Here is an 11,152-nt window from a genome sequence, read left to right as displayed (position 1 = left end):
CCCCCCCCCCCCCCTCGCGCAGGAGCACCGGATGAGCTACGTCCGCAAGAACGCCGTCCTGGCCCTGCACTCAATCTTTAAGTTCGACTCGACCCTGGTGCCGGATGCGCCGGAGTTGATTGCCAAGTTCATCCGCACCGAGACCGATGCCACCACCCGGAAGAACGCCTTCTACCTGCTGATCAACTGCGACCAGCCGCTGGCCATCGACTACCTGCGGTCCATCATCGAGCATGTCCTCACCTTCGATGAGTCCTTCCAGCTGGCCGTCATCGAGCTCATCCGCAAGTATTGCCACTCCAATCCTTCGGAGCGTGTGCGTCTCCGACCCGCCGCCCGGCTCCACCCGGCCCCCTTTCCCCCCCCCCCCTCTCTCCCTGACTTTCCTCTGCTCCCTCCCTTTGCACAATCCCAGGCCGTCTTTGTCAAGGTCATCTTTGCGCTGCTGGAGTCCCAGTCGCACACTGTCAAGTATGAGAGCGCGACCACGCTCATGTCGATCACCCGCGCTCCGGCCGCTGTCAAGGGTACATCCACATGCCTGGACCACCGCCCCTCCCCCTCAGACGCACACACACACACACATATGCGCACACATTGCCGGTGCACTGACCTCCCCCCTCCCCCTCCCCCATGCAGCCGCTGCCTCTGCCTACATCGACCTGGTGATGAAGGACTCCGACAACAATGTCAAGCTGATTGTCCTCAACCGTGTGGAGGAGCTCCAGCGCCGCCATCCGCACCTTCTGGACGACCTGGTCCTGGACCTGCTGAAGATCCTCAACAGGTATGCACTCACCGCTGCTGCTTCTCCCTCCGCCCGCCCCCGCATGCGCCTGTGTATCCCCCTGTCCCCCTCGTGCCATTGGTGGCATGTGCATGGCCTCGCGGCCGTCGCCCAGTCACTCACCGCGCTCATGTGCCCCTGGCCACCGGCGGCAGCCCGGACTTGGAGGTCCGCCTGCGCGTGCTGGATCTGGCCATCACCATGGTCCCGCTGCGCCATGTCACCGAGGCGGTGGTCCTGCTGCGGAAGGAGCTTTCTCGGACCAGCTCGGCCCCGGAGAACGACGAGTCGTCCATCATCTACCGCCAGGCCCTGGTGAAGGTGATTCACTCGTGCGCGGTGCGCTTCCCGGAGACCGTGCTCTCATCCTCGCTGCAGCTTCTGATGGATCTCATCGGCGAGTCGCGCGGCGACACCGCCATTGATGTTGTGAACTTTGTTCGGTACGTCCTGCCTGGGGTTTGCTCCTGCTCCGCCGCCTGGCTCTCTGTGCCCGTGCCCCATGCCCTCTCCTTGCCCCTCGGTGGGTCTAACATACTTGGGCCCCTCCCCCTCCGTGTGTGTGTGTGTGTGTGTGTGTGTGCACGCGCGCGCACGTGCGTCTCGTCGCCCCCGCTCGTCCGTAGCCTGGCCGCCGAACGCAACGTCAGCATTCGCGATGCCGTCACCCAGCGCCTGATTGCCCAGCTGCCGGAGATCCGCCTGTCGCGCGTGTTCCAGGGGGTCCTCTGGGTTCTGAGCGAGTTTGCCCCGGTCGAGCGCCTGCCGGAGCTGTTCGAGGCCCTCGAGCGCTCGCTTGGCCCCTTCCCGCTGGAGGCCCCCGTCGAGGAGGCCGGTAACCAGGAGGACAACACCGATTTCGAGGACAACCGGTCGGTGTCCTCGGGCTCCGCGTCGTCGGCTGTGTCGGCCTCCACCGCGTCCGGCCTCGGCCGCGGGACCTCCTCCTCGGCCACCGGCAATTCGGCCCGGAACAAGGTGACCGGCAGCTCGGTCGTCGCTGGCGGGTACTATTGCGTGGCGCTGAACGTGCCGGCGGGTGTGCTGTGTGATACCCCGCTCCGGTCGTTCCTGCTCTACGGCGACCCGTACCTGGCCAGTGCTCTTGGTGCGGCCGTGACCAAGATTTGCCTGCGCCTGCGGGCGGCCCTCTCGGATGGCCCGACGCACGCGGACCTGAATGAGGGCCTGGTGGATCAGTTCTACACCTCGGCCATCCGCATCATCGGGGCTCTGCTGAAGCTCGGTGGCGACACGCTGAACATGACGGCCGGCCTGTCGGCCTCGGCCACCGAGGCCGGGATCCAGTCCGGCGAGGGCAGCCACCTGTACCAGCACCTGATTTTGGACGCCGATGCGTATGAGCGTCTGTCTGGCTGCGCTCGGCTGCTGACCGAGCCCAATGCCCTGGCCGAGCAGGCCTTCCTCTCCAGCCGGCCGGCTTTCTCCACCTTCCTGGCCGAGCAGCATCGTGCCCAGAAGTCCACGGCCAGCGAGCAGTCCGATGCCCGGGCCGACCATCCGGAAACCCGGCTGTCCCTGCGCCAGCTGCAGAGCCGCAAGACCGTGGAGAATGCCGAAGATCAGGTTTGTCCCTCTCTCCATTGATGCATCTATTATCTTCTTCTTTTTTTTCTTTCTTTCTCTCGCGTCTCCTCCCCGGCTCCCCTGGCCTGCTGTGCCCCCGCCGAGTCGCCCTGGGCCACACATCTGACGCCGAGCCCCCCCCCCCCGCCCCCCCCTGGACTCCTCTCCCCCCCGCTGCCGGTGCGCCTTCGGCGTCGTATGGCAGTATGAGACCGATCTCAACCGGGCCATCGGTGCCGACGACGCGGCCGCCCAGGAGCTGGTTTCCAACCTCAGCCGCGTGGTCCAGCTGACTGGCCACTCGGACCCCCTCTACGCCGAGGCGTATGTCCATGTCAACCAGTATGATATCCTGCTCGGTGCGTGTTTCTTGCCTCTTGCCTCGCCGCTCATGGCTGCCTGCGTCTGACCCGGGGCCCCATCCCGATGCATGGATGGCCATGCATATGCACATGCATCCACCACGTGCCTGTGCACGCACGCGCCCCGAAGACATTCTGGTGGTCAATCAGACCAGCAGCACCCTTCAAAATGTCACCATCGAGCTGGCCACCCTTGGCGACTTGAAGCTGGCCGAGCGCCCGGCGTCCCATGTCCTGGCGCCGCACGACTTCTGCAACATGACCGCCCACATCAAGGTGTCCTCCACCGAGGCCGGGGTCATCTTCGGCAACATCTCCTACGATTCGTCCTCTGCCTCGGAGGCTTCGCGCGTGGTGGTCCTGCACGAGATTCGCATCGATGTCATGGACTACATCCAGCCGATTCAGATCCCCGAGTCGCAGTTCCGCCGGATGTGGACCGAGTTCGAGTGGGAGAACAAGATCCCCGTCATGACGGACATTACGTGCGTCTGTCACCGCGCGGGGGGCGCCCTTGCTGCTCCAACGCCCAGGGAAGCCGGTCGCCCTTTTCCTCTCTCTCTCTCTCTCTCTCTCTCTTTCTTTCTTTCTTTCTCCCTCTCTCTCTCTCTTGCTCCCGCCGGACACAATCCACATGCTCGGCTGGATGATCCTCCATGTGCTGACACACATCCACACCTGAATGGGGCCGGGGGGGAAAAAAAACCCCAAACCCCAACAACAAAACAACCCAGCGACCTCCACGACTACCTGAACCAGCTGGTCAAGTCGACCAACATGAAGTGCCTCACCCCGGCGGCCGCCACCGCCGGCGAGTGCGACTTCTTGGCAGCCAACCTGTATGCGCGGTCCATCTTCGGCGAGGATTGCCTGGCCAATGTCAGCCTCGAGCGAACCAGCGCGGCGGCCCCGCTGGCTGCCGGGCTGGGCTCCGGCTCGCCGGTCCTCGGCCCCATTGGTGGTCCCGCCACCGGTGGCAGCGCCATGAAGATTGTCGGCCACATTCGCATTCGCGCCAAGACCCAGGGCATCGCCATCAGTCTGGGTGACAAGATCCTCATGTCTCAGAAGTCGGCCAGCGCCGCCGGCGGGAATAAGCCCACCCGGCCGCCGCCCGGCTCGGCTGGCCGGAGCAAGCTCGGCTCGCCGAAGCTGGCTGCGCTGACTTCCTCCGCCGAGGGCAGTGCCTCCAGCGGAAGCCCGATTGTCGTGTGATGACCAGCTGGCCTTTGCCTGCCGCCTCGCACGTGAAATGTCTCCCCCCCCCCCTTGTGTGGGAGCAAGTGGGCTGTCCCGCCCGCCGGGGGGTGCCATGGCGCCGGGCACACGGCCGGCCCATGCGCGGTGTGCGATGCACCATGCTCCTGGCAGCTTGGGAGCACCATTGCAGAGACCGACAAAGGGACAGGAGAGACACATTTGCCGCGCACGCGAATGGCAAGGCGCGGGCCGGCGGATTCCCCTCGCCGACGCGCGCGATGCCCCATTTTCCTCATACAGACCCCTCCCCCCTCCCTCCCTCCCCTCTCCATCCACACGCCCTGTCCCCGAATCCGCTCCTTCGCGCGCGTCTCCTCAGCCCCAAAAATAATATACCTACAACCATGTTCAAATCCGCGGTCCCTTTTCGCAGGCGGCATGCCAAACCGCCGCGCACCCCACACGCACCTCGGACAGGAAGGCCGAGAGAGCACACCCCAGGGGCCGGGCGCACATCCCCCCTCCTCAGCCGCCTTTTCCACCGGCCGACCAAGGAAGCTGGAGGGACTCGGCAGCTGGCTGGGACCCGGGCTCCGTCCGCCCTCGTGCCAACGCATGAGGCCATCTTTCTTGGCCCCCCCGGGGGGGGGGGGGGGGGGGGGGGGGGGGGGGGGGGGGCGCGGGCGCCCCCCTCGGGGGACCCCCCCCCCCCCCCCCCCCCCCAGCCCCGAACCCAGATCGCCCGATCGATGGCCCCCCGAGCCCCGCTCCCCCCCCCCCTTGGCCCTGTTCCTCGTCGTTTGTCCTCATGGCCGGCCAGCAGGAGCCCTCGGGCCGGGGCACGAGGGGACGATGCGACTACTCAAGCAGGCAGGGCGGAGATGTTGCCCCGGCCCCTTGCCTCAGGCAAACCCCGGCACCCACCTCTCAAGCCCAACCACCCTGCACTTTGCTCATCTCTCGCTCCTCCCTCCCCCTTCTCAAGCCGACCTCGCTTCCCCCTGCCAATCCTCGCCGTTGGCGCCGCCTATGTTCCGAGCTGAGCGAGCTATCGCCGCGGCCTCACGGATCGTGGTCTCCTCGCATCGAGCCACCTCGTCTTCCACTCTCGCCCCCACGCGCCTGCGCCAGCTCACCTGTCGTCCTCTTGGTTCGGCACTCCTCCCGAGTGTCCTCCCCGGTCGCTCGCGCCGCTTTCCCGCCCGGCCCCCTTGCACTGGCACCGGTCTCCGGCACTACAGTGTGCGTCTCCCTCGCTTTTCCCGCATGGCCCGCACCTCCTGCTGGCTCCAGATGCCCTCGTCTGTGTGCTGCCTGGCGCTGCCGGGCCTCGCACGGCGGACCGGCCTGTGTGCTCATATCCCTGGCTGATGCCCCCCCCCCCCCTCCCCCCTCCCCCCTCGGACTCTGTCCTGCATGGTGTTGCCTCGCCATCCCCTTGAAGAATCTCCCCTCCAGCACGACCATGACCAGCCACACCCCGGCGTCGGACGCGGCTCCCGAATCACAGCCCCGTGCCTTTGCCCTGCCCTTTGTCGGTGCCATTGACCAGGGCACCACCAGCACTCGGTTCATTGTCTTCGATCGCGCCGGTGCCATGGTTGCAAGCCATCACGAGAAGTTCTCCTCAATCTTGCCAAAGGAGGGGTGCGCTCCTTGCTCTTGCGACGTGGAAAGCCCGGGGAGTGTTCCCCTTTCCCATGTGGCCCCCCTCCCCCCCCTCCCCGCTGGCTAATGTGTCGCTGTTTCTTCTTCCTCTTCTTTTTTCACCCCCCTGAAACTTGCCAGATGGGTGGAGCATGACCCGCACGTCCTGCTGGACACGGCGAACCGCTGCATCGCGGCCTGCCTCGCCAGCATGGAGGCGCTCGGCTTTCCGAAGGACAGCATCAAAGGTATGCCGCCATGTCCGGACATGTGCTTCCCTGTCATGCGAGGCACATTTCCACCTCCGGTGACCACTCACACCCGCCCTCGGACCGGCGTCCTCCTCTCTTCCCCCCTCTCACCCCTGTCTGGTGGCGTACCCCCAGCCGTCGGTGTGACCAACCAGCGGGAGACCCTGGTTGTATGGGACCGCTCCACCGGGAATCCACTCTGTCCTGCCATTGGTGTGTTCGCATTCTTCCTCCTTCCATCGCCGGCACTCTCTTGTTTCTCTTGCGCCCACCCGCGCCCCTTTCCAACCTCCTCCTCGATTCTCCCCTCCCTCTTCTCCGGCAGTGTGGAATGATACCCGCACGGTGGGCACCGTCAACCGCCTGACTGCCGGGGCCAATGACTTCCTGGACACGCTCAGTCCGGCGGAGCGGGACACTGCCAATGCCGCTGGTGTCCAGGCCACCCCGCGCGCCGACTCGGACTTTTCCCGGCGCAACATCTTCCAGCGTCTGTGTGGCCTGCCCCTGGCGACCTACTTCTCGGCCCTCAAGTGGCGCTGGCTGGTGGATGCTGAGGCGGAGCCCGGCGCAAAGGCGCGGCCGATCGCCGACACCCGCGCCCGCGGAGACCTTTGCGTGTCGACCGTGGACAGCTGGCTGATTTGGGTGCGTGCTTGATTGGGCCCCTCCTCCCCTCCTTTCGCCTTTTCTGCCGAGGACAATCCTCCGTGCACCCTCTCGCCCCCCCCCCCCCACACACACACACATACGGCATGATCTCTCTAACCATTTCTCCCTCACCCCCCCCCCCTCCGTGGTGCGTGTGCTTGCGAAGAATATGACCGGGCGAGCCTCCTTCGTTACGGACGTCACCAATGCCAGCCGCACAATGCTTATGAACCTGTCAACGCTCAAGTGGGACCCCCTCCTTTGCCGGTATGCTGCCAGCGGCCTTTCGACTTGCAACCGGACCCACCGTTGTTTTTTTTTTTTTCGCTGACTCGAGCACAGCTTTTTCGACATCGACCCTGCGTGTCTGCCGGAAATCCGGTCCTCCGCCGAGGTGTATGGCCACTTCGCGAAGGACCATCCTCTGGCGGGGATCCCCCTCTCCGGCGTACGCGCTCACCAATTAAACATACTGCCGCACATGCCCCCCCCCCCCCCCCACTGATTCCGCGTATGCGCCCTTTCCTGCTCGCCAGTGCGCTGGTGACCAGCAGGCCGCTCTGGTTGGACACTCCTGCTTCGCTGACGGCGATACCAAGAGCACGTACGTCGTCTCCGGCCTCCTCTTTTTTCTTTCCGCCCATGGCACCTGGGCGGTCATCTCTTTCTTGCACGGTCTCTCTGACGGTCCCTATTGCCCCCCCCCCCCTCTCCCTCTCTCTCTTTCCCCCTTTTCCCCCAGTTATGGCACGGGTTGCTTCATTCTCTCCAACACGGGTGAGAGGCCCGTCTTCTCCAAGCATGGCCTGCTGACCACGGTGGCCTATCAGATGGGTCCCACCGCCCCGCCAGCCTATGCTATCGAGGTGCGCCCATACACCAGGCATCTCCCACCCGGCCCCCCTCATCGCCACCGCCCCCATCTGACTCCGGAGGTGCATGCTGGACATCCTCTCGTTTGACCCCCATGCTGTCTCCTGCTTGCTTGTTAGGGCTCCGTTGCGTGCGCCGGTGTCGCTCTCGATTGGCTTCGCGACAAGATGGGTGTGGTCAATACCACCGAGGAGATTAGTGCGTCGATTTGGTCTCCACCTCCTTGGTCCCTGGGTTGCCTTCCGCCACTGACATCTTTTGGGCCACCACCAGGCACATACGCTGCTGAGGTTGACACGACGGCTGGGGTCCATTTTGTGCCGGCCTTTTCCGGTCTCTTTGCTCCATACTGGCGCTCAGATGCCCAGGGGTGCGTCTCCCCCCTGGAACTTCCTCCCCCTTCATCTCTTGCATCTTTCCCAGTTTGCTTTTACGCCCACACACGCTTGTGTGTGTGTGTGTGTGTGTGTGTGTATGTGTGTGTGTGTATGTGTGTGTGTGTGTGTGTGTGTGTGTGTATGCGCGCGCGCGTGAATGCTCACGCCCGCCTCATGTACCAACCCCGGGGCTCTGACAATCTTACCTTCACCGAGCACAGTATCATCACCGGGCTCACGCAGTTCACCGACCGCAGGCACCTCTGCCGTGCGGCGCTCGAGGCCATCGCGCACCAAACGTGCGATGTGCTGGATGCCATCCAGATGGACCGCGCGTCGGCGGCAGGCGACTCGAGTGCCCAGCCCGACACCACGCTCTATGTGGATGGCGGTGTCACGCATTCGGACTTCCTGGTGCAGCTGCAGTCGGATTTGGCCGGCGTGGCTGTCGGTGCGTGCCTTCTTCCTCCGCCCCCCCCCCCCTCCCCTCCCTCCCTTTTTTTTGTTTCTCCCTCATTCCCCTCCGGCCTGTTTCAAATCAAGCCCCTACCCCGTGGGACGCCATTTCTCATGCATCCCATGCTCCGCCTCCCTCCTCGGCTCTTCACAGAGCGCCCGCACATGCGCGAGGTGACCGCCCTCGGGGCGGCATATCTGGCCGGCGTTGGTGCTGGCCTCTGGCCCCATGCCACCGGGCCGGACGCCGACCAGGCCAGTCTCCTGGGCAGCCGGCAGTCTTTCCGGCCGAACATCGCTCCCGAGAGTACGTGCCAGTGCATTTGCCCCACGCACAACAGGCGCAGGGCCATCCGGACGCGCCCGTCTTGTGACTAACCCCTCGCTGTGGACCGCACACAGAGTGCCAGATCATGCGCCAAGACTGGAAGCAAGCCATCGCCCGGTCCTGTGGCGACCAGGTTGCTCGCCTTTGAGCAGCAGAAGAGGATCCCTCCCTCTCGCACATTCTCGACTTCTGCCTTGACTCCCCCCCCCCCCCCTGCAGAAAAAAAAAGTACCCCAGGGGATGGCCGGACGGATCTCCTCACAAGAGGGGAGCCATTGGGAAGGGGGAAAAGACGCAAACAAAATAAGACCACCCGAGCGCATCCGCTCTCCCGCCTGGCAATAGACCACATCTGACGTTTATTGGAGCCCCGTGTACACAAGAGATCAAGCACAACCCCCCTCCTCCCCCCCTCCCCCCGCAGCCCGAGGAAAACGGTCAATATAAAGGCGTTTAACGGGCTAGGGGGAATGGCAGTGGCAAAGGTGTCGACGATGACGGTGGTGGCGCGGTGGCAGTCGCGCGTGGCGCGGCGGCGAAGGCGGCGGAGGGCGATGATACCCCAATGGCTATCCTACTACAGGGGCGACCGGAAGGGCCGCCCGCCACCCCGGGCGCAGGACCGCCCCGCTGCGGGGAGGGCGCGCAGCGAGGAGGAGATCTTCGCAGCAGGACAAGCACGCACCGTACACCCCCCTGGCAGCAAAAAGGCCAGAAGGAACACGAAAGCTGCCACGACCGGCGGAGAGGGACAGCATTGGCAAGTGGAGCATGTGCGCAGTGGCATGGAGAAACACGCGCGCGCGCACGACAACACATACATGCAGTCACGCGGGCATGCTCCGTCCCTGCCCCGGCTGGCTGGCTGGCCGGTCGGCGCCCTCTCTGCCTCGCGGGCTGGCCGGCGCCAATGACACTCGGCGGGCTGGGCACATGCCATCTGGTGGGGGGAGGATGGCATGCGCCCGGACCGAGTCATTGGCCAAGGGCGGCCCCCGGCTCACGTACCCGCACACGCACACGCACTCACCGACCCCGCCTGCCACCGACATTGACGCATATCTACACATGCGCCAACATCGGCCAGTGGCAAGGGAGAGGAAGAGGAGGAGGAGGAGGTGGTGGTGGTGGTGGGAGGGCAGTGCCACAGACGCGGAGGGGAGAAGGAGGGCGCAAGGGTCCAAGTTCAATCAGTTGAGACGGCTGCGCAGGATGACGCCAGCAGCGACGGCCGAGGCGGCCAGGGCCACCACCGACGCGCCAACCGTCATCTTGGCAAGGGTAGACACCTGCACCCGCGCGTGCGCGCCCCGCCGATGGACGCGAGTGTCCCAAAGAGAACCGCCACGCGAAAGCGACCACCAGAGTCAGTGTCGGCATATGCTGAGCAACGAAAGGCAGGAGGGGAAGACAGGGGACGGAGGTGGAGGGAACGCAGGACCCGGGGCCAGACCGCAAGGTAGGCGTGCGCCAGGAGGGAAGGCACGGAACGCACACTCGGCAGCCAGTACTGGATCTTGGGGTACGGCCAGAGGGGAATATGCTCGGCCTTGGCAGCCCAATTCACATACTCCGGGTCGGCCCACTGCTGAGGCTCATAGCCCTCCTCGTCCGAGGGGGACGAGGCATCCGACTCGGCCAGGGAAAAGAGCGACGGGCTGGCGCTCGGAAGCACCGGGCTTCCGGGGACCGTGCCGGCCAGCTTGTCCGACAACGGGGCGCCGGCCTTCGGGTCGAAGCCCAGCGGCGAGGACGTCTCACTGTCGCTGGCGGACGAGGAGGAGGGCGACGACTGGCAGTCCGACTGAGCGGCCGTCGACAGGTACATCGACGAGGGGGACCGACTGGACAGGGGGCTGTTCAACTGCGACATCGATGGGTAGGTGGAGATGGGCAACGAGGGCAGGCCAAGTGACAGGGCCACCTGGCAGGCCTCGCGCTCGCCCGCCTGGATGGCACCCTCCATGTAGCCGAACCACACGTCGCAGGTTTCGGTGCCGGCAAAATGGATCGGCCCATGGGGGGTGGCCAGAATGCCGGCAAGGAGGGTGGCCGTGCCGGGGATGAAGACGCCGCTGTAGCAGCCGCCGGAAAACCGGTCGGAGGACCAATCTTTTTCTATATACCCCGTGATTTCTATGTCCTCGCCCAGGATCGAGCGATACTGGGCCTCGACCAGTTTTCGGCGCTGTTCTTCGGCGGCCGCCTGTGATGCCGGGCATTCCGGCAGCAGGAGGGAACTGCTCTCGATGAGAGCACGCCCAGCCACGATGAAGCCCACCAGCGCGGGGCAGGAGCCATCCTGATGGGGGGGGGGGGGGGGAGGAGGGCCGCGCCCGGCCGACACGCACCGGCTGGCAATCGTCGTAAGTCAAGGCCAGCGGGCCCTGGTCGTCGATGATGGTTCCGGAGAGACCCTTCTCACGCCAGTACGGGCGCTTGAAGAAGGTCATGGTCTTGATGACACAGCCCATCGGCATGCGCTGAGCCAGATGCATCTTGGGCGCCGGAAGCGGCGGGCAGAACTCGATGGTCGGGTAGAGCGTGGGCGGCAGGGCCATGATAACGCGCCTGTTTCCCGTGCGGGGGGTGGGGGCGATGTCGCAAAGGCGGGCGCGGCAGCGAGGAGGAGG

General features: G+C 65.2%; 3 protein-coding genes across 3 annotated transcripts in view; 2 read left to right on the top strand and 1 right to left on the bottom strand.

Moving 5' to 3' along the window:
- H696_00064 (hypothetical protein) overlaps positions 1–3,951 on the top strand; it is a gene marked incomplete at both ends in the record, with an annotated part of 4,866 nt that extends 915 nt beyond the window's left edge. Inside the window, 9 exons of the mRNA XM_009493894.1 lie at positions 23–316; positions 416–527; positions 640–787; positions 943–1,230; positions 1,414–1,978; positions 2,084–2,374; positions 2,580–2,733; positions 2,867–3,221; positions 3,471–3,951. Coding sequence (XP_009492169.1) covers positions 23–316; positions 416–527; positions 640–787; positions 943–1,230; positions 1,414–1,978; positions 2,084–2,374; positions 2,580–2,733; positions 2,867–3,221; positions 3,471–3,951 — 2,688 coding nt within the window. The remainder of the gene's footprint in view (positions 1–22; positions 317–415; positions 528–639; positions 788–942; positions 1,231–1,413; positions 1,979–2,083; positions 2,375–2,579; positions 2,734–2,866; positions 3,222–3,470) is intronic.
- An 898-nt stretch (positions 3,952–4,849) lies between these two features.
- Positions 4,850–8,733, top strand: H696_00063 (glycerol kinase). The gene is made up of 14 exons (XM_009493893.1): positions 4,850–5,178; positions 5,381–5,583; positions 5,725–5,831; positions 5,970–6,047; positions 6,160–6,482; positions 6,652–6,752; positions 6,828–6,933; positions 7,022–7,089; positions 7,228–7,351; positions 7,478–7,556; positions 7,632–7,728; positions 7,957–8,186; positions 8,346–8,498; positions 8,594–8,733. The coding sequence occupies exons 1-14, from the start codon at positions 4,966–4,968 to the stop codon at positions 8,665–8,667; spliced, it is 1,956 nt and encodes a 651-aa protein (XP_009492168.1). The 5' UTR covers positions 4,850–4,965; the 3' UTR covers positions 8,668–8,733.
- The window catches only part of H696_00062 (hypothetical protein), a 4,512-nt gene continuing 2,069 nt past the window's right edge, over positions 8,710–11,152 (bottom strand). The window contains exons 6-8 of the mRNA XM_009493892.1: positions 10,871–11,090; positions 10,015–10,821; positions 8,710–9,808 (exon numbers count right to left, since the gene is read on the bottom strand). Coding sequence (XP_009492167.1) covers positions 9,710–9,808; positions 10,015–10,821; positions 10,871–11,090 — 1,126 coding nt within the window. The 3' untranslated portion in view covers positions 8,710–9,709. The remainder of the gene's footprint in view (positions 9,809–10,014; positions 10,822–10,870; positions 11,091–11,152) is intronic.

Source organism: Fonticula alba (assembly GCF_000388065.1).
Source record: "Fonticula alba strain ATCC 38817 unplaced genomic scaffold supercont2.1, whole genome shotgun sequence".
Taxonomy (NCBI): Eukaryota; order Rotosphaerida; family Fonticulaceae; genus Fonticula; species Fonticula alba.
This window is presented reverse-complemented; position numbering and strand designations above follow the sequence as displayed.